The following is a 27,939-nucleotide window of genomic DNA, read 5'->3' as shown; positions in this document are numbered from 1 at the left end:
GATAGAGCTGTTTGTAGAATTGGTTTCTGCTCTTTTTCCATAACTCTCTTCATAGTCCAAAACATGAGTTTGTTATACCAAATTGGGGGCACATCTTATTCCTTTGGAGGTTGGTTAGTAGTGGGTTTCAGATTGTTTCACCAATTTGGGTTGGAATTGTAGAGACAGGCTGTCCGTGGGTTTATTTTCCAGATTTGACCCAATGCTTCCCAACAGCCTCTCACTCCTCTGCCAGGAAAGGAAGGGAAAAAAAAGACAATTCCAAGGAGTTTAGCCACTGGTTTTCAGGAGTTGGGGGAGAACATGGTATTTGAGGCTTTCCATGTGTCTCCTGCCATTCACTCCTTCAGAGGGGCATGTTTTATTTACTTTATCTTTAGTGTTCCTTCCTTATAAATCCCTTCATATCATTCAAGATAATCCACTCTGTGCAATCATTCTGACTTTCCTCTCTTCTTCTCATCAGTAAGAAAAGCAAAATGGCAGGCAGCCCAGGCGGTTTTTTTCTCTCTTTGAAATGCTGGCAAGATGGAATGGCGAACCTTCTGTTCTAGGGAAACTTTCTGAATCTCCTCTGACAACTGCCTACTTGCCCCCTCCATCCCTTTCCCTCTCTATTCTGTGGTGTTGCACTCTTTGTAAGAATTTTTTCTCTCCCATCTTCCTTTCAATACTGTTTCTTTGGAGAAGAAGAAAGGGCTATCATGGGTGGAAGCCCTACATTTATTCCTAGTCATGTTTATTCTTTCTGTAGTCAATGTTTTTAAAGACTATTGCCTTTTCTTGTATCTTAGAGTTTCTGGTATATTTTTTCTTTGTTCTGAAGTGTTTTGTTGTTAATTTGGTTGAATTCAAGAGGAAGGAGGTTGGTTCCTGGAACCCACCAATTCTGGCATTACTCTTCAGGCACCATTTTGGGAAACTTTTCTAGGCAAAAACCCTGGTATGGATTTCACTTGATTATTAGACCTCACATGTTTCAATCATCCTATAGATATCTCAGGAGTTTGCTGCTCGGTTGACTCTCTTTTGAGTGTGGTAGGGATACAAACATAAAAGTAGAATGATGCCAGGGGTGCCACAAGGTTTACCACAGAAACCTTGTCAGAGAGCTATAAATGCCAGGACAGAACCACAGAGGTAACAGGTAGCTAAGATAACTTCTAGTTCAATCTTATATCCAAAGAAGAGTTGCTAACTGACCCATCTCTGACAGATGATCCTTCAACTCACTTGGATACCTTGAGTACCAAGGAATCCATGCCTACCATTCTCTTATTGGCAAGTTCAAAGTATTTAAATATATTTTACCTTGAGCCAAACTAGATATCCTCTTGTTTCTTCATGGTCTCCCTTGGTGAGACTTCTTTCTATTCACATGATTCCCAATCTTAACTCTTTAGGTGGCTACAACTATGCCTATAGTCCTGGTCTCTAGCCTAGCCTAGGATCCTGGAAAATGACTGAGCAGACTGGAAAGATACTAGGTTAAAATCCATGAGAAAGAGTAAAACATGGATAAATATGAAGTTCTGCATGCAAATGGAAAGTAACCATTGTACAGGATGTGAGGATGCCTGATTTGGGTCAACTAAAGAGGTTGAGAGTTTTGCTTAATGCTAAGTATACTGTAAGCCTGTAGTCAGGCATACAAAATCTGTGCTGCATGGATAACAAACATCAATGCCAGGGACATTTACCAAAGTCCTCCTGTGCTAAGAGCTTGTTAGAAAATGTCTGGGCCTCTGGAACAGCAACAAATCAGAATGTGTGCAGGAATGGGATGGTGTCTAGAGACCATGGGCCACAGTGGACCACAGTGAGCTGTTGGAAAAATGGAGTCTGGAGAAGAGAAGCTTTAGAGAGGCACAGGAGCTGTTTTCAAACAGGAGAAAGATTTATGGAAAAGAGAATACTTGGTTTGTTCATTCTGTCTTCAAAGCACAGACCCAAGATAGTTTTAGAAGGTTAAAAAACAAAAAGCTGTTCATTGTCTCTGTTGACTGGGAGGCACTTATGTTTCTGAGATCTGTAACAGATCTAGCAACCTTAGGTTTACTCTGGAAAATCTCTTATCTATGGGGTATGGAATCAGATGCTAATTTCTAAGTAGTATACAGAATATAGAACAATTTAATTTATCTGAGGAGGAATAATTGCACAACAGGTCTCCTGAGAAGCCTGCCAAGGAGTAGGTTTTTTTCCCCAAACATTATAGCCAAAGAGCCAACCAGCTTCCAATTGCCAGCTTAATACTGTGGGAAGCAAAGGGAAGAACATAACATTTGAAGCAGGTAGACCTTGAAGTCTGGCCATGCCATTTGCTAGTTCTGTAATCTTGAGCAAGTGACTTAACCTTCCTGAGCCTTGGCTTTTCCACATGTAAAATGGGATGACTAAATTCTAGCTTATTGTGAGGATAATGTAAGATAACAAATAAAAAACCCATAACATAGAACTGGATACTTATAAATGTTAAAGCTCTTCCTTGCCCCTTGAAGCTAACTGCCAACAGTACTACTGTGATTTCAAAGAGACATTTCATAAGTAAGCACTTTTTTTTCAGGGCTTTCTTCTGAACTCTCCCCAGCTATTGAGGAAGAAGAGTCAAAGAGTGGCCTAGATGTCATGCCTAATATTTCTGATGTGCTGCTGCGCAAACTGCGGGTCCACAAGAGTCTCCCTGGAAGGTAAAATCAGGATGTGGGTTACAGAAGACCCTGTACGGAGTGGCCCCTGTGTTGGATTCTAGGTGGGACACAGAGGAACACCAGTATTAATTCTTGAACCCAGAAGGGCCAAAGTCCAATTGTCTAGATAGGGATAATGCATTCAAAACAAAAAGAATAATGAAAGGCCAGGCTGGGTGTTTTCAACTCAAAGACCAGGTGGGGTTCTTAGGTGGGCACAGCTCATGAAGGCATGAAGGTCACCAGAAGCTCATGGCAGCAGAGAATGGACTTTGAGCCAGGAGACAAGGGTTTCAATCCCAGATACACCATTTACCCATGACTAGTTAAGTTTTCAAAACTTTTTTGTAGAGATAGGGTCTTGCTATGTTGCCCAAGATAATCTCGAACTCCTGGCCTCAAGTGATCCTTCTACCTCAGCCTCCCAAAGTACAAATAACATTTAAGTAACCAAATGAATGATTTGAAAGAGTAAAGTTGGTAGAAAGACCATGAAATAGGGCACATCTAGAGAACAGCATGGGAGTGGGACATTGGGTAGGAGGTCAAGGAAGGCCTCTGTGATAAAGTGATAATTTGAGATGTGCAAATGACAAATGACAAAAAGAAGCCACTCATGCAAGGGTTTTGGTAACATTTACAGAGGAAAAAAAATCGTAATTTTAACAAATGGTGCTGGGACAACTGGATAGCCACATACAAAAGAGTGAAGTTGGACCCCTACCTCACACAAAACACACCAATTAACTCATAATGGATCATAGACCTAAATGTCAGAGAGAACACTATAAGACTCTTCAAAGAAAAAATGTAAGTCTTCATGTCTTTGGGTTTTTTAGATACGGCACCAAAAACACAAGAGACAAGATTTTAAAAATAAATAGTACTTCCTCAAAATAAAAACTTCTGTGCTGCAAACAGTGTCAAGAAAGTGAAAGGCAACCCACAGAATGAAATATTTGCAAATCACTTATCAGAAAAGGAACTTGTTTCTAGAGCATATAAAGAAGTCTTACAACTCAATAAAAAGATAAATAACCAATTTTTCAAAATGGGGAAAGGATTTAAATAGACATTTCTTCAGAGAAGATATACAAATGGTCACATAAAAAGATGCTCTGTCCTTTTAGAGGCTCACAGTTCTGCCCCCGGGTACCTATGCTCATTTATGAGGCACAGTTATCTGTATCAGACACCAGACATGCCATGTGGCTTCTCTGCCTAAATCATACTTCTCTGAGTCCTCAGAGCTTCCTTCCGACCCCCACTTTTTTTTTAAGGTGGGTATATTCTATCTGGCTGTGGTGGCTCACACACCTGTAATCCCAGCACTTTGTAGGCTCGAGGCAAGAGGATCACTTGAGGCCAAGAGTTTAAGACCAGCCTGGACAACAGAGTGAAATTCTGTTTCTACAGAAATAAAAAATAAAAGAAAAAATTAGCCAGGTGTAGTGGCATGCACCCATAGTCCCAGCTACTCTGGTGGCTGAGACAGGAGGATTGCTTGAACCCAGGAGTTCAAGGCTGCAGTAAGCCACCTCTGCAGTGATCCTGCCACTGCACTCCAGCCTGGGCAGCAGAGCAAGACCCTGTCCCCAAAAATAAATAAATAAAATAAAAATAAGGTGGGTGTCTTCTATAGCAAAAAAGCAGAATGTTAGTCATTGAAATAGAAAAATGTTTGGTTTATAATTTATGAAAATACGTACATTTCACATAATATCCCAACAAACCCAGGAGTCAGAAACAAACTTGGCAAGTTTTGCCAAATCATTTAAATCACATGTGTATGCTGTAGATGACAGTTAAGGCAAGGGTCTGATGGGTGTGACAAGAACTGTAAGCATCAAACATCCCTGCAGCTGTTTGTCCCGTGTTCTGGACTCTGCTGACTTCATGGCCATGGAGTCTTGTCACCTCATCCTGACAGGAAGGCACTCATATCATTCCCTAGGGGTGAGAACCAGCCCCTTGCAGAGATGGCTGACCCTTACCTTTGCTCCTGGGGTCCCTTCACACCCGTTCAAGAGAGGAAGCTGTGTTTCCTGAGAAGCTTATCAATGGCATGCTCTGTTGCCAAGTCCTGTGATGCTGGTAGGACCCCTCCCAAGCCTCCCCGCCCCAGCACAGGAAAGGGCCTGTGTATTATTTACATTGTCTGGGCTTCAGATGGGACCAGCTTTAGTTACCAGCAAGAGCAGCAGCAGCAGCAACACCGAGTGGACGTGCAGATACAGGGACTGCCTATGGCTGGAGAGCCCTGGCTGTGGGAATGGCACAGAGGAGGAGCTGCTCAAAAGGACACCTCTGTGTCGGCTGGGGCTTTCTTGCCACTCTGTGATTCTAGCCATCAGAAGTTCTTGCTGTGGAGAAGAACCCTGGTCACTCTCTCCTACCATTTATTCTCTGGCCTGCATGCACCTTTGTCACGGCCCTCAGAGACAGAGGAGGGTGAGGCTTTGCAGACCTGGGTGGATATCCCCAGAACAACTACAATGGCAACTTAGATGTGTGTGAGTTATCAAGTCCTTATCACAGGTATTTTCTTATTTCTCACAGCAAGGCTGTGAGTTCATAGTTAACATGAACAGGTCACATTTCCTGAGAGCCCACTGAGTGTGGATGCCATATATTTATGCATACAAACACATATACATATATACATGAGTACGTATAGTGCTTATAGCACCTCTGTAAGGTAGGTGATGTGATTCCCATTTTGCAGATGAGCAAGCCTGGGCTTAGAGAGATTAAATAACTTGTCCAAAGTCACAGAGATAGTTGTGGTGCTGTAAGAGTCAGTATCTCACAGGTGACAGAGCACAGGCAAGGGGACATTGCATCTTTTCCTTCTCACCAACACAGCTTACTCCACCCCGGGAAACACATGGTCTGCTGGTCATTCAGAGTCACCTTTGGGTCTATTGACTAGGTTGCATAAAGTTCAACTGTGTGTTTTCTTTTTCACAGTGCCCCTCCACTCACTGAAAAGGAAGTTGAGGTAAGTGGCTCAAGTGCGTTATGAAATTTAGTGCCTGTGCTTGACTAGGCTTATTTAAAACATTTCTTCCTCCAGACTCTAGCCCTGACATTTTTAGACAAAAATGAGAAAGAGTGACTGTGGGATAGTATGAACATTCATGACCAGCCCTCTTGAACCATGAGATCCCCATTCCCACGTCCGTTCATGGAAGATTTTGACAAATTTGGGCAGAGGGGAGAAGGTAGCTGGAAATTTTACATTTCTGTAAGGATCGTTTATATTCTTTAAATGTGTGACTTAGATACACAAAACCAGCTGGGAGCCTGCAGAATTGTTTCAAATTTATTTCAAAATTACTGAAAAATGATCAGATTTCAAGTTCTAAGCTTTGGTTTAGTGGGAAAGGGGGCTGGCCACCTCAGGGTTTCAGCTACAAGAATGCCAGCTCAGCGGAGCCAGGAAGCTGTGCTGTCAGCAATCCGGCCTTCCCTGATTCCTCACTGGGGCCTCCTTGTCCCAGCAGGGTTGTGAGAGAGCTGAGGGGAATCTGCATTTCATTCTGTGGTGGACAAAGAGAACTTATCAGAGGTGAGACAGTGAGAACCGCTGATGTGGACCAGATGAGCAGAGGAAGACAGACAGTATGAAGTATCTACCGCAGATAGTATCAATAACTTGCACATAGGCATTGCACTTGCAGTCTATAACACACTCATAGCCATCCTTTCAGCTGATCCTCCCAGCAGCTCTGAAAAGAAGCAAGAATCAGCACAAAAGAGAAAATTGAGTGAGTAAATAACCGCACCAAGTTTCTAGATACTGTAGTTGGCAAAACCAAGACCTGGATCCGAGTGTTCTCACTGAATTCAGAACTTGTTTTGTCACACTGCTGTTAAGGAGTAATCAAAGTATAGAAAATTAAGCATTGAGCATTATTCATAGACTTGACCAAGGCAGGATAAGGCAGAAAATTTCCATCACTGGGCTATGAGTTCAAAGCCCACCCCCTGACATTTGTGAAGATGGGCCATGGGCGGTTTGTTTAATGTCCAAATGCTGACCGCAAATGTATATGGACACAGCTTTCAGCATGGTGGAAATAAAACAGGCTTCAAATCAGATAGTCAGAGGTTAAATCCTGGCTCCATTACTCCCTGTGTCACCTTGAACAAGTTAATGATGTTTCTGGTCTTGGTCTCTTTACCCATGAACAGGTATAACAGTTCCCACCCCAGAGGGTTATTGTGAGATCACATGAATTTGTAGAGTGAATAGCAGTGCTGGCATATAGTAGATGCTCAACAAGGAGTAGTTTTCAATATTGCCATGAACATCATCATTGGGTCAATTCTGTGCCTTCAGTTCTGTATCTGGAGATGATTGCCTTCCATGGGCCATGTTACATGAACTTCAGAAGCCCCTGTGGTTACTGACCCCGCAGGGTATAAATCTGCTACCACTCAGGGCAGATGATGGCTAAAAAATTGAAGACCATTGCTTCCTTCCTGAGTGACGTCCATCTGTCTATTTCTTCTCCCTAGTAGTTTCCTACTATTCCGGGAATTCCATGTATAACCAATACTACCTTTTCAAAGTCTGTTCATGCAGCCTGCAATTTTGGCATGAAATATTTATTCATTCCAGAAAGCTTAACCTAACAGAATCATACCTGGCCTTATTTAATATCCTGGCAGCTACTTAAAGCTTCTATCGATATACAATTTGGAATACTCGGGCTAGATGCTGGTTGAAGTTTGCTTTAAGTCACCAATGCTTAAATCTCACATGGAGTTTCTTTCAACACAGTATTTTCATGCAAAATCTCCAAAACCCCCCATGCAATAAATCCCAGCATAAATCCAAATGCTTACACAATTAGCTCTGTTGGCCTGAGTTTATCTAAATCCAGATACAGGATGTTATTTTCTTAAAATTCAGGGAAAAGTGAAGTGTTATTCTCTTATTTTTTGGTAGAATACATTTGGCCCTCTAATTCTGGGAAGGGCCTAGCATGGACCTTGGGTTACTGCTTTACCATCTTTTTTGTGGTTTCCTGTGAAGTGAGCATTTCACTTGCACATGGCTGCTTTGGCAGCTGGTTCCAGGGACTGCTGCAAAATACTCATACAAGGAACACACCTGTAGCCTTGTCCTCTGCAATAACTCCTCCTAGCACCTCTCTCACACTCTTGTTCCCAACAGAACGTGTTTGTACAACTGTCCTTGGCCTTTAGAAATGACAGCTACACTCTGGAATCTAGAATTAACCAGGCTGAAAGGGAACGCAACCTGACAGAGGAGAACACTGAGAAGGAACTGGAAAACTTCAAAGCTTCCATTACGGTAATTGTGGAGCCTGATGTGAGGAATCCTTGGAGCAGGAACTGTCTCCAAGGGCCAAACAGGGTGTCATCCTTCTCTCAGGTACCAAGTAGAGTCTCCTGAAGTGAAAAATTGAGCCAAGACTCTGACAGAGTGTTCCTCAGAGAGCTGGGGGGAACTGAGGCAGAGATCCCAAAGGCCTGGTTCCCTCAGGGCTGTGGGCAAGTCCTCCGAACCCTTGGGAGCTTCTCAGAAGGGGGCAGGGTGGCCTGGGTATGACTCCTCCTTTCAGACCAGCCAGGGATAGTGTGTTCACATCGAGCTTCTCCAAGCACCAGAAGAAACTGTGGCCCAGGCCTGGCAGAGGCCACTTCTCTCAGCCTGGATGGGGCCCAGAGCTGGTTTCATGAGAGCTGAGTCTAGGCTTGGTATGTGTCTTAGTGAGTTTGAGTTGCTGTAACAAAGGGCCATGGACTGGGTGGCTTAAATGGCAAACCTTTATTTCTCATAGTTCTGGAGGCTGGAAGTCCAAGATCAGGGCACCAGCACGGTTGGGTTCTGGTGAGGGCCCTCTCTGGCTTGCAGACTACCACCTTTCCATTATATCCTACGTGGTGGAAAGAGAACAGAACTCTCTGGAGTCCCTTTTATAAGAGCACTAATTACATTCACGGGGGCTCCATCCTCCTCACCTAATCACCTCGCCCAGGCCCCACTTCCCTATCACATTGAGGAGTTAGGATATGTCCCCCCAAAAGTCAGCAGATGATTTTGTGGGGGGCACATTTAGCCCAGTGGTCCCCAACCCCTGGGCTGGGCCGCAAACCAGTACCGAACCATAGCCTGTTAGGAACCAGGCTGCGTAGTAGGAGGTGAGCTGCCTGAGAGCATGACCTCCTGAGCTCCACCTCCTGTCAGATCAGCAGCAGCATTCCATTCCCACAGGGTCACGACCCCTGTTGTGAACCCAGCATGCGAAGGATCTAGGTTGTACCCTCCTCATAAGAATCTAATGATCTGAGGTGGAACAGTTTCATCCCCAAACCATCGCCCCCACCAGGTTTGTGGAAAAATTGTCTTCCATGAAACCGGTCCCTGAGGCCGAAAAGGTTGGGGACTGCTGATTTACTCCATAACATTATTTGAGGACCCCAGTTGATGCTCCTACTCCTCTTCAGTCCTCAGCTTCACTCTGGCACCACTGTGAGCACCGGGAGACCTATCAGAAGTTGCTGGAGGACATCGCTGTCCTGCACCGCCTGGCTGCCCGCCTCTCCAGTCGAGCTGAGGTGGTGGGTGCCGTCCGCCAGGTGAGCCTCTCCAGCCCCCGGTCTTGCCGACTCTGCTCCACTTACATAAAGTAGAGCAATCACCCAAGCAGCGGCAACTACAGATACCACTTAGAGGTGGCTTCCTCTGGGCCAAGCATCCTATGTATACCATTGCAGTATTATTCAGAGTATTTTTGGCAGATCACTGAACCCTCAAGGTGCTTTGTGGAAAAAGGTTTCTGTGGACGCACAAGTTTGGGGACTACTGCATACTATCTTTCTTTCTTGGAAATTTCTAACACATTGGCCTAATCAAGGCTTTGATTGGAGGATAGTGGTGTCTAACACATTGGCCTAATCAAGGCTTTGATTGGAGGATAGTGGTGTCTAACACATTGGCCTAATCAAGGCTGTGGTGGAGAAGGCTGGTTCACTTTACCTACGTAGTTCCCAAACATATTTAACTGAAGAATTCCCCCCACAGCCCTCCATTTTATTTTTCTCAAAAAATACCTATTCAACTCCCATGGAGCTAGTATTTGGCAAAACATGCTTTAGGAAAACCTGCTTTGTCTCATTAAATCCACCCAGCAACCCTATAAATACCCTGTTTCCCAGATGAAGATGCAGAGTCTCAGAAAGTAAAAGCACTAGTGAGTGGCAGAGCGGGACACAGGCCCAGGTCTGTCTCTCTCTTGGCCACTTTGAAGTCCTGAACCACAGAGAGCCCCACCCTGGCCCCGCATGTTTTAGCAGGAGCACACTGCCCGAGTTCCAATCCGGGCTCCACCCTTCATTCGCTGTGTGACCTTGGGCCGCTTACCGAGGTCTCTCTGCTTCAGTCTTTTCAAGTATAAAATGAGGATGGTCACAGTATTTCCCATAGGGGGTTGCTGCCGTACTTGTAAAGCGTTTGGATGTTGTTATTATGTTGCTATGACATGAATCTATGTCCTGCTGCTCTGGTTACAAGAGAGGAGTTTCCTGGGATGGTGCAGCCCTGAGCAGTTCCTGTTAAAGGACCTACCGCTGGGCCGTCCCACCCTGTGTCCTTCAGGACAAGGACACCTGACTCAGCAGTGGTGCGCAGGAAGTCACTCCAGCTGGGAGCAGCAACACAGGAGGACTCTAGGGAAGTGGCTGGTCTCAGCCATGCATGGCTGTGGGACCTGTTCCTGCAAAGCCACTGGGTGTGTCCCTCTGTGGCCAGGCAGGGCCTGAGCTAGATCCTCTGAGGGATCTAACCAGGGTATGAGCAGAGAGAAATTGTTCTCATTGTGTGCAGGCTTCCCAAACGTGTGCCTAAGCCCAACTGCCACTCACGCCATCTGCTCCCTTCTCCAAATGGCTCCCTCGTCTTGGCTTCTATGCCTCAGTCTTTGCCTTCCTCTCTGGCTCCACTGGGCCAGGCCAGACTTCATTCGGTCTTTCCGTGCTGCTCTCACTGCCACCAGTCTCACTCCCTTGAGTCCCATCTCTGTCTGTGACCTGATTATGTTACTCTCTTACTTTAAGGGAGATATTCAATGGCTTCCCTTTTCCTTCAGAGTAAGTTCAAGTTCCTTTGTCTAGCATTCGAGGTCCTTCACAACCCAGACTTACAAATAGACCCAACTGCTTGCTGATTCCTACAGAGGCAGGAGACCTGTAGTGTCTGGGCTTTCTGGGCAGCCCTGGTTTATGTCGATTGTCCCAGCACAATTTGTCATAGTGCCTTTCTTCACTCTCCAGAGGACTCCTTTCCAGAGGATAAAACCTCATCTACATATAAGCCCTGTGCTTCCCTGCCTCTAGAATCCTCTTGGAGTTCCCTGGCCTGAATGCTCTGTCCCTCCTGCCCTTGTCTATGTGCCCAGATGCTGTTCACATCCTATATCCACTTCATTCCATCTCCATGAAGCCTCCCCTGACCTGTTCTCTGCAAGCAGAAACAACTCTCCTCTGCCTCTCACCTCCTGCAGTGTGGTGGCTGTGTTTTTCCCATTCTCCCTGAGTGCAGGTGCTGAGTCCACCTCTCAGCTCAGGCAGAGTCTCGTCCCTGTATCCTTTTGATTCTCCTAGCCCAGACCCTTGGGCTTGATCAGAGCAAATAAGTGCCAATGGAGCCTTTCCTCCAGTGGCCTCATGTACTCACACCCTCCATCCCTGCAGGAAAAGCGCATGTCGAAAGCAACAGAAGTGATGATGCAGTATGTGGAGAATCTAAAGAGGACGTATGAGAAGGACCATGCGGAGCTCATGGAGTTTAAAAAGCTTGCAAATCAGAATTCAAGCCGCAGCTGTGGCCCTTCTGGTAAGGACCTAGGCTCCTGCCCCATCTTGGCCCTACAAGGTAGACTTCCAAGAGCTCTTGGCTAGGATTAGAGCTGTCAGAGCAGCCCCATGACTTATTTCCAGTTGAGCAGCACCCCTGTCCAGTACTGTCCACAGGGGCCTCCCAGCAGCTGCTTCAGTGGGCCTGGCAGGGCAGTCTGGAACCAGGAAACATGAGCATTCCCAAAGTGACTTCCTAACTCCCAAAGCAATAAATCACAGTGGCTGACCATGGATACAAAGCCCACAGGCTACTAGAACTCTTGGACTTACAGGGTCTGAGAGTGACCCTAGACCCTGTAAGTCTGTGTGCTTTGGGACCCCCTTTTAGGCAGCACATGCTAAGGAATTTGGGCTCTATTCTGGAAAGCATTAGGGATCCAGCCAATGATTTTAATCAAGAAAATGACTTGATCATATATGTAGCTTAAGAAGATTCCCTTGAACTATGGTGTGGCAATTACATTACTGGGACAAACCAGGGACAGAAAACTCCATGAAGATGTTCTTGCAACGGTCCAGATGAGGGGTGAAACCTGGGCAGCTAGGGTGGAGTGAGAGTCTGGCTGAAGATGTTACGGAGAAAAACAGTAGACTCATGGATAAGACAAATGTTTCAAAGAAATATTCTTGTTTAGAAGTTCTATATGAATTGCCATAGGAGCACAGAGGAGGGCCCACCTGATTCTGCTTGAAGGGAGACAAGGAAGGCTTCAAAGAGGGCTGGTATCTTGGTGTTTTAAAGTAAAAATAGGAGTTCTCCAGTCAGTAGAGGAAGATACATCCCAGGTGGAGAAACCAGCATGGACAAAGGCGTGGAGATTGGGGGTGAAAAGAAGATGAAACAAACAGTTTTCCATAGTGGCAGTGTCGGGGTGTGGTAGTGACAGGTTGGAAGTGAGACTTGGTAGACCAGGCCCACATGCCAGGCCATGCTAGCAATTTAAACCTCTAGGCAATGGGGAGTTAATGGTAAGTTTATACCTCATGATGTAATCAGGCTTTATTTTTAGATTATTCTGACTTCAGTGGACAATATATTGGAGGTGTGCAAAAGCTGAGGTAAAGAGAGACACAGTCGGAGACTCTTTCTCAGTCCAGCAGGAAGAGGTTGGTGCCTTGGACCAGATCTCTCTGTGGGCACTGTCAGGGTTTGGACTCTGGCTGATGAGGGTGGCCAGCAGGAGAAAACAGACCTTTTAGCAACAGGAATCCCTGTGGAATGCAAACATCCGTGTTACCAAGAGCTGCAGAAGGGAAAGTACAGAAAGTATAACAGATGGAGAAACCTTTATAAACAGGAGGTTTCACAAGTTTCCTGGAGAATATCAGTGACACGTCCCAGAGTCCAAAGGCAGCATGCACACATGCTCCAGACTGTCTGCTTTGGATCTGTCAGCAAGGCTCCTGACCCATATGCACCTGGGCTTCTAACAAACCATTTTCCGTCCATGTTGCAAGCTGGGGAAGCTGTCGCCAAAGGAATCCTAATGCCATGGGCTCCTACATTTATTGCTGCACAAGGCCTCCTGCAAACTACCTTATCTAAGATTTATGGATGAGCAGTTACCCATGTCTCATTCATTCATTCTACAGACATTTACTAAGTACCTTTGGCTTGCCCTATATAATACTGGAATATAGAGGTAAAGGGCATACAGTCACAGACCCAAAGGAGCTCCCAACCTTTGGGAAGTCAAGGCAGTGTAGCCAGTGCTATGACAGAAGAAAGCAGACTTCCAAGCAGAACACATGACAGAGTCCCATATTCAGTCTAGGAGGATGATAAAACGCTTACCATAGCAAAGGTCAACGATAGCTGTACATGTTTTTCCAATATTTGTTTCCACTCCAGTTGTTCTTCCAAGCTATACCTCAGCTTGGGCTAGGCAGAGGGGCCGTAACCACTCAGCAGATGTTTCCATAAGACACTCTATGACTGTTCCCTAATAGTGTTTGTGTCTTAAGCCTTTTATACAACCTCTGCAATCTTTGTCTAGCCTGGGGTTTTGAAGACTGCAGTCAATAAAATATCCCTGATTTCAAGGAAGGTGATATACATTTTTAAAATATAATATGTTTCTTTCTGAATATGAAATTTACCAATTGTCTGCATTTTGGATTATTTCCTTAATGTAGATTTCTAGAAGTATAAATACTAGCTCAGGGGAAAGAAATTTTTTAAGGCTCTTAAAGCAAATTATTTTCAAATAACCCATTTATGTTTTCACTGAATGGGTTACAATACTCAATTCACTGTGCCATTGACACCATTCTTGTTCTTTCTTTTTGTAAGTATCCATGACTTTGATGGGCCAAAATTGTGTCTTATCTTACTGGTTTAATTGTATTTCTCAGCCTTTCCAAATGTTTATGGAACATTTGTATTTCTACTTTTAAAAATTCTGTATTTATGATCTTTGTCCACTTGTAAGCTTGGCAGTTTACTAATGTATATGAACTCTTCACATGTAAAGAATATTTTCTGGTTCTGCTGTTTTGGCTGACTGGAAAACTTGAGAATCTTTTGACCACAAGCACTTAGAAATTTCTGCTGGACAAAATAAAGCAAACCTATGTCTAAATAGCTGAATCCACAAGAAAAGAAATTGAAATATCCAGATACGAGAAAAGAAAAGAGAACTGAAACCAAGCTGACCCTGCAGCTTCCTTGGGGACAAGTGGCAGCCTCAGTTATCTGGGAGCTGAGCTTTTACACTTGCCTGTGATCTGAGACAAGGCCTGGAACACCTATGGTAGAGAGTTGACACAGATTCCCACAGAAAGTTAAGGCTGTCCAAGGACTAGATCCTCAGATGGAATTTGGATAAGGAAAAATAATAATCACCAACCAGCAGAGAAACAAGGAAATTTGTTTCACCCTGGGCTCTAGTAGGAAAAAAGACTTTCTCCTTCCTCATAGGAAAAGTACATACTCACAAAGTGATAGCAGTGATGATGCAATATGCAGAGGATTTGAAAAGAACAGCAAGATGGTGCCTCTAAGACATGTTAGAAATAAGTAGAAAAGCAATCTGGAGAGACAGACACTGCACCCAGACACACAGGATTCCTCTAATAAAGCCTCACTGAAGATGACTTCACAACCTAAAATTATAAAATACGCAAGAAAACAATTCGTCATGAACAAAAATCATCAGGTACCCCAAAGAATAGGATCATATCCGAAGAACCTCGGAAAATAAAATGATCTGATAATTTTTTTAAAGATAAGCTTAAAATTATTAGGGGTAGCTGGGTACAGTGGCTTACGTCTATAATCCCAACACTTTGGGAGACCAAGGTGAAAGGATTGCTTGAGGCCAGGAGGTTGAGACCAGCCTGGGCAACAAAGTGAGACCCTGTCTCTCCAAAAAATAAAAATAAAAAACAATTAGCTGGATGTGGTGGTGGGCACCTATAGTTCTAGCTTCTCAGGAGGCTAAGGTGGGAGGATCGCTTGAGCCCAGGAAGTCAAGGCTGCAGTAAGCTGCGATCGTGCCACTGCACTTCATCCTGGATGACAGAGTGAGACCCTGTCTCTAACTTAAAAATCATTGGAGACATAAAAGAATGGATCAAAAACAGAGTAAAAGAAAACAGTTATCAAAGAAGAATAAAATAGAACTTCTCAAAGTGAGGAATAAAGTCACGGAAATTAAAAACTCAAGAGCTTAGGTGTGTTAGTTACTATATTTGAGGCCATTCTTCGTTATTCCAGATCTCCTTCTGGGCACATTTTCCCATCCCCTTAAAGTCACAAGGCAAGGCCATGGGACTTGCTTTGGTGAATGAGATGTGAGTAGAAGGACGTGTCACATCTGAACCTAGGCCTTCAAGAACTAGTATGCAATCTGCCATGTTTCTTCCTCCTAACGTGATAACCATTATTGCTCCAGAATACTAGAAGGCCAATATTAGGCTGAGTCCAGAATGAGGAAACACTGAACCAAGCCTGCTACAGACTCAGAAGTAAATGGGCGTGTAGCATAAGCAAATCACATCTTCCTTGTTATCAGCCACTAATACTTTGGAGTTGCTTATTATTACTATGCTGTTAAACTAGTATAACCTAGCTTAGCCTGATTGATTATAACATTTAAATCAAATTGGGCACAGCTGAAGAAAAATTAGTTAACTTGAAGATAGGTTTGAGGAAGTTACCCAATGTACAGTTCAGAGAAATAAATTGATTAAAATTATGAAAGAAGCATTGAGATATGGGATATAGAATGTAGAATGAGAAAGTCCCAAATACATTTATTAGGCCATCCTTAAAGGGGAAAGACAACGAGAGAAAATATTCCAAGAAAGAATGGCTGAGGATTTTCCAGAACTAAGGAAAGTCATCAATCATTGGATTCAGAAAATACAGTGAATTCCAAGCAGGAAAAATAAAAACACACCAAAGAGAAACTATAGAACAGTAAAGACAAAGGGAAGATCTTAAAAGTCATCAAAGAGAGAAGATTATTTACAAAGGAATGACAATTCTCAATGGCAATAGTAGAAGAAGGCAATGGAATAATCTCTTAAAAGAACTACGAGAAAATAACGGTCAACCTAGAGATAACACAAATGGCTAAGATACCATGCAGGATTGAGGGCTTGGTAAAGACCATTTGGAGACAATTGAGAAAGTTTACCTCTCACAGACCCTCGCTGAAACAACAACTAGAGGATGTACCTAAGGAAGATTGAAATTGAACTCAAACACATGCTCACAAATGTTCATTGCAGCACTTTTCACAATAGAAAAGACATGGAATCAACCTAAATGCCCATCAATGACAGACTGGATAAAGAAAATATGGTAGATATACACCATGGAATACTATGCAGCCATAAAAAAGAATGAGATCACCTCTTTTGCAGGAACATGGGTGGAGCTGGAGGCCCTTATCTTTTGCAAACTAACACAGGAACAGAAAACCAAATACTGCATGTTCTCACTAAGAAGTGGGAGCTAAACATTGAGTCCATATGGCCACAAACAGGGGAACAACAGGTACCAGGGCCTACTTGAGGGTAGAAAGTAGGAGAAGGGAGAGGAACGGAAAAAATAAATACTGTCTACTAGGCTTAGTACCTGGGTGATGAAATAATCTGTATAACAAATCCTCATGACAAGTTTATGTAATGCACCTGCACATGTACCCTGAACCTAAAATAAAAGTTAAAAAAAAATTGAGCTCAAAAGAAACAAGTAGGATACAAGAAGGAATAGTCAACAAAGACATTTGTAAACATGTAGGTAAATCTAAATAAGCACTCTCTGTAGAAACCAACAAACATAATGAATAATTTAGGAATACAAAAGCAAGGTGAAATAAAAATACTGGAAAGCAATATAATTAAGAGGGAGGGTTATTATTTTAAGATTTATTCAAAAAAAGAATAGAGATCTTGTTTAATTTTAAATTTAAAGTCAATATGTTCAAAAGTTAAGAGGACATGCTGAAGGTTAAAAATAGAATGTATAAGTTCCAAACAAATGTGTAGGGTGGGAGGAGGGGTGGAAAAAATGAATAAAACAAATAGAAAACATAGAATTACGTGGTAGAAATAAATACAAATATATTAATCACAAGAACTATAACTAGTATAAATCTATTGGTTAATAGAGAATCTTAGATTAGATTATGAAAAAAACAGGCCAGGCGTGGTGGCTCATGCCTGTAATTCCAGCACTTTGGACAGCCAAGGCAAACAGATACTTTAAGCTCAGGAGTTGGAGACCAGCCTGGCCAACATGGTGAAACGCTGTTTCTACTAAAAATACAAAAATTAGCCAGACATAGTGGCACACATCTGTAATCCCAGCTACTCGGGAGGCTGAGGCACAAGAATCATATGAACCCAGGAGCCAAAGGTTGAGTGAGCCAAGATCGTGCCACTGCACTCCAGCCTTCGTGACAGAGTGAGACAGTCTCAAAAAAAATTTTTTTTTGAAAAAAAAAAAAAACAGCTATGTGCTTTTCAAGAGACACACCAAAAATACATGGATATGAAAGAGAGAGAGATGCAGTTTGACCAAATAATATTGGTCAAACTGAATCAAATTGAATTGAGCTAGCAAATACCTTTCTCTGAAAGTACTCAGGTGTTTCCTGGTGGTAGTATTATCCAGGTGGGAAGTTTAAACAAATTACATGAGTTATATCACTTAATGTATGCAGTAAGGAGAAGAAAATCCTGGGGTGGTAGCTTCCTTTGTTCTGAGTCATTTGGTAGGTAACATATTGAAACTACTTTTGTCAGCAAGTTTTCATTATTTACTGGCACCACACCTTCCTTGCTCATAGTTTCTCTGACTGTACATCCTTGAACGAGCATGAAATAACCCAATAAGTCTTGGTATTGCTGAGTAGTTGTCATACACTATCTAGGGTGTTATGCAGAGTGTGTTTAGTGGGGTCAGATAAAGATCAGAGGTCCAAGACTGGGGCTTCCTATAGTGAGAAGCGGAGTTAGGATAAAGGTTATATCAAAAAAAAACCCCACTCTGCAGCCCCATCTCAAAGGATGAAGTGCCAAACTCAGCGTCCCCAACACCCAGATCCTTGGGCTATCCCTTGAGGGCCAGTTCTGGCTCATGGATACCATAGCCTAGTTTCTGTTTCCTGCTGGTGCCTAGTCTGAAACTTACTTGTGTTCTCTTCTCTGCTCCCTCTTGCTGCAGAAGATGGGGTCCCTCGCACGGCACGGTCCATGTCCCTCACGCTGGGAAAGGTATGCATGTTCAAGGAATACCAGGGCTCCTGGAAAGAGTATGACAGAAGTTTCCATGGTCACCCAAACAATCATTCATTCTGGGATCCATGGATGCCAGAGAATCTCTGAACAGAGTTTCTATTCGGCTTCCCACGGTCTCAAGTTTAGCCTCTGACATCTTACCTTTCTTGCTCGTGGTTTCCTTAACTATGTATACATCCCTTGAATCAACATGAAATGATCATAAGCCTTCATATTGCTACAGGCAGCTTTAATACAGTCTCCAGGGTGTTACCCAGAGACTGTGGGGTCATTTCCATTCTGTATCTCCAAGATCTCATAAGCTAAAATAGAACAGATTGAGCGTTCACTCACCACCAATTTGGGAAATTTGGGTCAACTTTGGCCACTCTCTCCGCACCAATTCCATCATTGCTACTGCAAAACCAAAATATCCAGTGAATGCCATTTCGGCATTAGAAATGAGTAGGTTTTTTTCCCAAGCCCTTCTGAATTATGGCTATTGCTACCTCCAAGACAATGAGCCTGGTCACTTCTCTCCCCACAGAATATGCCTCGCCGGAGGGTCAGCGTTGCCGTTGTTCCCAAGTTTAATGCCCTGAATCTGCCTGGCCAAACTCCCAGTTCATCACCCATCCCCTCCTTACCAGCCTTGGTAAGTATGATGGTGCCTGCCTCCCAGCACGGAATAGTAAAATAACCTTTCCTTCATACTCAGTCCTAGGGGGGTGACCAAATGGGGGCAGGGTCAACAAGGAGAGGAAATTTCCAGAATAGAATCTGAGTGATAGGCTCAAAAACCCAATACAGACCAGGCTGCATGTATTCTACTACTCTGGGAAGTCCTACTGCCCTTGAGCATGGTGTTGGCAGCTCAGCATTCTTTGCAAACGATAACTCTTTTTGTGCTTACACCACAATCCGCCAAGGTGGTTATAATTTTTTTCTACTCTGCAGTGGGCTTAAGTAGCTGAAGTTTGTAATGTGTGATAGGTGGTAGAACAGCTTTGAACCCTAGGTTCTCTGTTTCAGGAGCCTGAGTTCTTCAACCAACCCATTGTTCTCCTGCCTCAGTTCATTGTAGCATTTGTTCATAACAATGAAAAGCGGGAAACAACTCCGTGTTCACTAATAAAAGACTGGTTAAGCAAATGGATATCCCTATAAGGGGTTTCTGTAGAATGGTCCATAACTTATTATGAATCAAAAGCAAGTAAAATAGGATATACAAAACCTAGTGTATAAACAGTATAATTCTGTTTTGTACTATTTAAAAGAGTGTGTTTCTGTGCGTAGACAGAAATTTCTGGTAGAAGATACGTGAAACAGCTAACAATGGTTATCTCTAGGCAATGGTAAAATAGTTCATTTCTATTTTCTTCCTGATGCCTTTTTATATTTCTATAATACGAATGTATTAGTAATAATCAGGAAAAATACATTTCCATTTCTTTTAGGCAAAGACGGTTTGGATATAACAAAATATTTTCTGTATCCCAGGCCTTTGTGCATCTGGTTAATTCTCTCTAATTCTTTCTTCAGTGGTTTCTCTATCCCCTGCCTATGACTAGCACTACCGTATAAGGAAACAACCTGATTGTGTAAGCAATTGGAAATTCAAGCCCTATGTAATACCAATGGGTGGTACTCACTGTTTCCTGCCTCAAGCATTTCAATCATGTATGAAATCAACTTAAACTCCCAAATTACCCACTAAAATAGAATAACCTGAAAAAAATGTTTAAGGATATTGGAGAAGACTGGTTAGTGTGTTTTAACAGTTCTACTTCCCATACTTTGCCTAAAAGCATAAATTTATTTTCCAAATATATGTTCCTTTAGACTAGGGGCTGGCAATCAGGGCCGTAGATTAAAAACCACACAGGGTACTTTTAAAACATTCTTCCCCCAGGCCCCACACCAAGATTCTGGAGTGGATCAATACTTTTTTAAAACTTCCCCCAGGTGATTCTAATGTGCAGCCAACATTGAGAACCATTACTTAAACCAAATCCATTGCAACAACACAACGTAGAAATCCTGGGGAACATATTGTAATGAAATTTCTGATTGTTTGAGCTTTCAATAGTACTGGCATCTCTTGAGAATTGTACCTGGAGCTGTGTCTCTCGGGACAGTGATGGGCTTGTGTGAATCTATCACAGGGAGCCTGGGACCTGCACTTGTAGGAGGCCCACTGGTGTTCAGTCACAGTCAGTAAACAGGACAGAGAAAAACTGATGGCTTCTCTCCAGAATGGAGCCTCAAGATGTAAACTCTCCTCTTTGCTTAAGGAAACTTAGCAGAGGCGAAGGAAAAGGAGCAAGCTGCATGTGCCGTAGAGGAAAGGAATGCTGAGGAAAGGAGGACAGGGAAGGCCCGAGGGAAAGGGCCGAGGTCTGGGCTCAGATGAAGATTGGAAAGTGGGGGCATGGAGGAAAGAGGAGAAGCAGCAGCCCCCCTCCCATCATCAGAAACCCAGCAGCTCTGGCTTCTTCCTTGCATAGCACATCCTCAGTTCTCTGTCTTCTGTTTTTCATTCAGTCGGAATCACCCAATGGGAAAGGCAGCCTACCTGTCACTTCAGCACTGCCTGCACTTTTGGAAAAGTAAGTTTGTTGATTTTCCTCTTTGCTTCAGGGATCTCTCAGGAAAATTTCCCCATTTTACTTTCCTTCCTCCCATTTTCATCCCCAAAATGCAGGAGAAAGCAAATTAAGTTTTAAGGGAAATGAATGAGAGTCTGAGACCCACAAAGATTTCAGAATCCGCTTGCAAGATTCTTGAACCGGGAAGATGCCCTGACTGAGGCCAAGTGTACCCAATCTGAGAGAGCCCAGAGAAGACTGGAGCCTTCTCTGCCAGTTGGGATTCTTTGGGCTACAGACAAAAGAAAGCCCCAACTCAATGGGACTTAGTAAGTCCAGAGGTAGAGCTGCTTCTGGTACGGCACAGCAGGGCTCTAGCTCAGCATGCCTACAACTTCCTTGCCTCTGGCCACGTTGTATGTTAACTTCATCATCAGGATTGTGGCAAACGGCTGGTAGTTCCTGGCATCCACTCCAGACAAGACAATACCTAGAGGAAGAAAGGGCCTGTTTCTTGCCGTGTTCCTTTCTTAGGAATAAACCCAGAAACCTTTCGCCAGTCTTCCCTATTATCTCATTGACAAATCTGGAAGGAGGTCCCTTTCTAAAAGAATCACTTTGGGAATGGGATTGTCATCTTGGGATTTACACTATTCCCTGGGATTGGTGAGAGGGTCAGCTTCCCAAAAAGCAAAATGACTCCATGAAGAAGAGTAAATTCCTGAACAGAATCATGTTGCTGTTGGGAACGAGGAAGGAAAATGCATATTGGATTGGCAGCCAGCAGTGTCTGTGATTTTCTAGGCATCTGTGCAATGTGCAGATCTTTTCATCCTCAGCCAGAGGAAGGCAGGCTGTTTCTATGCACTCAGAGGACTTCATAGCTTACTTTTCGAATTTTTTCATTTGTTTGCTGAGAAACATCTGGATCACACCTGCTGCCTCTCGGAATTTTCCCCTTGTGTCTTTTCTCACTTGGTAGAACATATACCTTATTCTTCCTTCTTTCTTGCCTCAAGACAGCTTTAGTCCTTCGTTTTTCTTTGCTGTCAGAAAAGTTTTGCTATCTGGCAGGGAAAGTGTATGTTGGGACCCTATTCAATACAGACAGGCTCCCACCTCCAGACCCAGCCTGTTTCCTACATCTCTCATTATGTGCAGCCACCAGCTTATCACCCAGTGATTAGCCCCCTGTTAGTCTTGAAGTTTGCCCAGCATTTCTTCTCTTTACCACCTCACCCCCATAAGCTCACAGGTCCTTCGTGTTATAGAGGGTCTCTTGGGGTCTCTCTCTCTGTCTTTTCTTGATCCCTACAGGGAAATTGTCAAGAGGTGACACAACCACCACCATGTGGACCATGTGGAAGTGACCGAGTTTACAGAAACTTACCAAGTCCCTAGAGTCATAGGGCCTCATCCTCACCCTAGAGTCATAGAATCTCTCCAGAAATGGTCACCTGATGCTCTGACTGAGAAACCCACTAAAATTCTCCTTGCCAACCTTCCCTTTGGGTGCATGAATCCCTACTTCAGAGAACCCTCAACTCTAGCCCCATTCCCAACTCTAGGCCTGCAGAGCCACTCAAGGCAGAAGATCTCTTCAACAGACTCTAATCATGACAGAGCAGGGCCTGAACTCTGTAGAACTTATGCCAAGCCATTTGAGCACTTCTGTCCAAGGCAGTGGGGATCATGAAAACATGAATTATCCTTGGTAAGGGAAACTGAGGTACAAAATTGGAGACAAGAAGCAGCAGCCCCAAATTAGGAGCGTCAATGGGTAATGGTCAATAGTGCCATCACCTTTCCAGGGGTTTATAGAACCTGAAGAGATAGGGACAGAGTGGGGATTAAGGCAAGTCAAGCACACTGGGGTTGACTCTCCAGTTGGGAATATACCCATGTAAGAATGGTTGCAAAGAGGGGAGGGCATCTTCAGATTAAGAGGGGTTCAGGATGAACAACAGCTTCCCCTTCTGGATTTCTCGAAGATGTTAAGTGATTTCCATTTAAAACTGGAAACACGGCCAGGCATGGTGGCTCACACCTGTAATCCCAGCACTTTGAGAAGCCAAGGCAGGTGGATCACAAGGTCAGGAGTTCAAGACCAGCCTGGCCAAGATGGTGAAACCCTGTCTCTACTAAAAATACAAATAAATAAATACATAAATAAATAAAAACTGGAAACATTTACTTGATTCCCAATGGACTAACAATCAGACAATATATGAGTAAAAGTGAATTCTTATCTTCTGTCCTATACACAAATACTTAGTCAATTCTAGCTGCCCTAGCCATATTGTGAAAGAGAAATAATGTGTTATAGTTTAATATACATTGCTTCAGAGATTGTTGTATTCAGCTTTGTATTAAAATGATTTCACCTTTCCTAAGCATACAGTGACGAAGCAGGAAGGGTGCTGGCTAAGCAAAGGATAAGAAGGTCAAATACCCTGTGGCTAGTTGACAGGAAAATACTTGAGAGCTGATTACACTGCTCTGTGAGATTTCAGAGAATGCTGAGCCTTGTTCTTGGAGGTCATTTAGTAATGAACTGCTCTTCACTCAACAAGGGCCTAGAAACCTGTAGACTTAAACATATGGGTGGAGAGTGATATTTAAAATTAGTCTTGAAGAGAAAACAAAGCCCAAGAGCAGTTCTGCAAGTAGAAATAGCTATGTAATTGTAGTCTTTTGTTCTTTCATTCCTTTAACAATTAATCACCAAGGGCCAGGCACATAGTATGTACTCAGGGAGCTCACAGTCTAGCGGGAAAGACAGATGGGAAGCAGCCTATTCTAATACAACACGATGGGTGGGATCGTAAGGAAGTGTAGGTTGCTAGGGAAGGACGCAGCAGAAAATGAGCACCTAACCCGATTTTGGTGTAAGGTTGGGGGAAGTGGGGAAGGTAGGGGGAAGAGGGAGTTTAGGAAATGATTCCCCTTGGCTGGGCAGTGGCTCACGCCTGTAATTCCAGCACTTTGGGAGGCCAAGGCAAGTGAATCACTTGAGCTCAAGAGTTTGAGACTAGCCTGGGCAATATAATGAAACCCCATCTCTACAAAAAATATAGAAATTACCCAGGCATGGTGGCATGCCCCTGTAGTCCCAGCTACTCAGGAGGCTGATGTGGGAGGATGGCTTGACCCCAGGAGGCAGAAGTTTCAGCGAACTGAGATTGCACCACTGCACTGCAGCCTGGAGCCTGAGTGACAGAACAAGACCCTGTCTCAAAAAAAAAACCAAAAAACCCCACAAAGTTTTCCTCTAGGAACTTACTTTTAAAGTAAAATCTAAAGGGTACATAATTAACTAGGTGACCAGGAGGTTAGCAACATTCCAGGCTTTGTCCATGTGACAAAGTATGGAGTATTCAAGGAATGATGATAATGATAAGGATGACAATGGTAACCGATGACAATGGTAATTACTGTTGACTATTTACTGCACTGTTGACAATGGCAATTACTGCTAACTATTTACTGCACCTTGTTTTATGCCAAGTGCTTTACTAAGTGCTTTGTATTAAGAATCTCAGTTAATCCTCACAGTAATCCCATGAGGTAGGTATACTATTAATATCTTTGTTTTATAGATGAGGAAACTGAAGCTCAGAGAAATCGTCACTTGCCTGAGGTTACAAAGCTGGTAGATAGCAGAGCACATGCCCTTACCCTTTTAATAGACGGCCCAACTGGAAGGATAAAACGAAGTTCAGTGTGACCATAGAGAAGAGGATGAATTTAAGGGCTATTTTTGAAAGAGCCTGGTGACCAACTGGGCATGGAATGGAGAGCAGAGTTGGGGTGAGAGACAGGGTATGCGTGGAACCGTTCACACAGGGATCAGCAAAACCAGGATGTAGATGATGCACAGCGTTAGTGTCAGAAAGGGGTTATTATGTTAATGTATCACAGAGCAATTTTAACTGTCTAAAACTAGCCATGTTTCTATACTCTTGAAGCACCCAGGGTAAATTCCTTAAAGATTTCGTAGGACGCTAAATGTGTACAGTCAGCAACTCCCCTTTGCTGGTGGTATTTTGGAGTGAATTCCGCCCCCCCACCCCCCCCCAATAAACTTGTGGAGGACCCCAGGTATCTAGGACTGAGTAACGGGGAGTAAGGAAGCTTGGGTTCCCTGGGCTGGGCTTGTCAGAGGGAACCATGTCAGTGGGGGTGACTTGGAAACATTGCTGAGCCCAAGAAGATATGCCCATCACAAAGGATAGTAGTCACTTTCAAATATTATTTTCCACATGGGAAAAGTTGAATCTAATATACCTGCCTGCCCAAAAACATATTTTGACTAAATAGTTCTTCACATTACTGAGAGCTGAGCACAATGACAAACATTTTTGACCTGGTGCATGTGTGAGAACAATGAGCCTTATTTCCATGAATCATCTCAGAAAGAAAGCACATAGGATTTCAGGCAGGGAACAGATGCCAAGATCCATGAGCCTTTGGGCCAGAAATCCCTAGGGTAGGCACAGGCTGTGCTCAGCTCCAGTTTACAGCCATGATTACAGATTTCTTTAGCCCAACCCAAACACTGGGTTCTCAGGAAATAACCATTTACAGAGAGGACTTGTGCCTTTTACAACATTCCTAGGTGGGGACTGGATAAGTCATAGTGAAACCGATGCAACTTGACAGGCACTTAAAGGTATCCACTGTGTGCCAGGCACCATTCTGACCCAAACACCATCCTCCTTCCTATGATTACAGTCATATGCAGGTATCTGAAACATCAATGCCCTCCCTGTGAGTCACGCTGTCATAGAGGTGTGGTTGCAGAATAAAGGGAGAAAGAGGGCCAGGTGCGGTGGCTCACACTTGTAACCCCAGCACTTTGGGAGGCCAAGGCAGGTGGATCACTTGAGGCCAGGAGTTCGAGACCAGCCTGGCCAACATGGTGAAACCCCATTTCTACTAAAAATACAAATATTAGCCAGGCATGATGGTGCACTCCTGTAATCTCAGCTACTTGGGAGGCTGAGGCAGGAGAATCACTTGAACCTGGGAGGTGGAGGTTGCAGTGAGCCAAGATCATGCCACTGTACTCCAGCCTGAGTGACAGAGCGAGACCCAGTCTCAAGAAAAAAAAAAAAGGAGAGATCAACTTTAACCAGAGGGTGTGGGAGAGGGGAGAACACCCGCAAAGGTTTCACAGAGAAGACATTTGAGCTTAGTCTTAAAGATGCTTAGGGAGAAACTTCCAGATAGTTAGATAAGATATTTAAAAAACTACAAGCTCAGTTCAGAGGTCAGGAGAGGACAGCAAACATTTTACATATTGTGTTTTCCCCACTTCCCACCCTACCCACAACCCCTCCATTCCCCCCTAACCCCCACACACACATTAAACAAAGGCCCTCCCAACCACTTACACTCTAGACAAGCAGCCTTGAAAAGAGGGACAGCATAGAAGCCACAGTCCAGTCTGAGGGCAGGAAGGGCTTCACTCACCAGAGTGAAAGGAAGAGACTTCTATTGAAAGAAAGGCAGGGGTTCATGGGGGCTAGAAAGTCCATCTTGACACAAAGGTAGAAGACCAAGATGAGAGTCCCAGCACCAATAACGTGAATTTAGGCAAGTCACTTAGTCAACGTGAGCTCGGGTTTCTTATCTGTGAAATGGGATAATACCCCACCTAGGTGACAGATAGTGTAGTCAGAAGAATGGGTGCATATCAGACTGCACAGGGTAAAATTTGAGTTCTACCACACACTGGTTGTATGATCTTGGGCTGGTCCCAAGATCATATGACAGATATGAAATCACTTGAAATGCGATCCTCATGCCTCAGCCTAATTTTTCTGAGCCTTGGTTTCCTCATCTGTCAAACAGAGAACAGTAAAACCTTCTTGGGTCATTGGTGAGCCGTAAGTGAGATGTTAGACCACAGTCTGATACATATAAGTTAATTTTTAGCTCTTCTCATCATTGGAAAGATCAAGTGAGAGGATGTATATGAGAGCCCTATAGGGGAGCTGAAATGGACAGAAGATCTGCATGTAAAAGGGTCAAGGAAATGGGCTTCCTGGCCCTGCTAAGGAAAAGTTTTCTTCTCTAGAGATCAATGACCCAAGGACAATGAGAGCTTTGTTTACAGTCACTCTTCTGCAAAATTCTAAGGTGCATAGTGTGTGATGACATGCAATACATGTGCACCTGAGAAATTTCCTAAAGCCATTTTATGAAAATGTAATTTTAATTTTACCATACCTTAAATTGGTTCACATTTAGGGTTCCTCTGACTCTGACGTGTCTCAGTAATATATAACAAATTCTTCCTTGATGATATAAATAATTGCCTGGATTTTTTATGAGTCATATTTGGAGGTAGCTCAGATTGCTCCCAAAATGAACCAATACATTTCCTATATAACAATAATAATAGCAGATATAATAATTTTTTGAGTATGTAAATAAACATATTCCAGAAAGTTTATTTACATTTCTTCATTAATTCTTACGCCCCCACCATCAGGTATGTATTACTATCCCCATTTTACAGTTGAGGAATCTGAAGTTCAGGAAGATTAAATAATTTACATGTCTTGGAGCTGGGATTTGAATCCAAGTTTGCCTCAGGCAAGTTTTTTTCCTCTATACTACACTGTCTTCCTTCATGCATGCTTAACCTTAAGGAACCTCTAAGGCTGACAGCTGTGTATAAATCAGAAGTCTAATACCAGTATCTCATTTCATATATATATATATATTTCATGAAAGAATTACTTTCCCTGCCCTTGGCTGTAGCTATGTTTTTCTCCTCTTGCTCTAGTGATTTGGATAAATAGGAAACTGCACATTAGGCCAAGGTCACATGGAAGGGAGTGGATAATGTAATTTGCAAAAGGAGAAATGTTATGAATAGCTGGTATTTTTAGAGCGTTATCTTTCTTGTTCACAATGGGTTGTGGTTTCCAGCCTGACTAAATGTAAATTTTAAAAGGTCTGAGGAAAACTAAGAGATGGGAAACTGATGCCAAGAATGAGGAGAAGATACAAGGCTCACTCATAAA

The 27,939-nt window shown here is 43.4% G+C and overlaps 1 protein-coding gene across 1 annotated transcript in view; it reads left to right on the top strand.

Annotated features, from left to right (window-relative positions):
• MRVI1 (murine retrovirus integration site 1 homolog) overlaps positions 1-27,939 on the top strand; it is an 87,719-nt gene that overhangs the window by 48,635 nt on the left and 11,145 nt on the right. The window contains 8 exon segments of the mRNA XM_021926088.2: positions 2,567-2,690; positions 5,661-5,691; positions 7,876-8,016; positions 9,174-9,305; positions 11,418-11,559; positions 18,262-18,311; positions 18,862-18,969; positions 20,859-20,923. Coding sequence (XP_021781780.2) covers positions 2,567-2,690; positions 5,661-5,691; positions 7,876-8,016; positions 9,174-9,305; positions 11,418-11,559; positions 18,262-18,311; positions 18,862-18,969; positions 20,859-20,923 — 793 coding nt within the window.

This window comes from Papio anubis, chromosome 12, assembly GCF_008728515.1.
Source record: "Papio anubis isolate 15944 chromosome 12, Panubis1.0, whole genome shotgun sequence".
Classification (NCBI taxonomy): domain Eukaryota; kingdom Metazoa; phylum Chordata; class Mammalia; order Primates; family Cercopithecidae; genus Papio; species Papio anubis.
The sequence above is the reverse complement of the archived record's forward strand: the minus strand, read 5'-3'. Positions and strand labels throughout refer to the sequence as shown.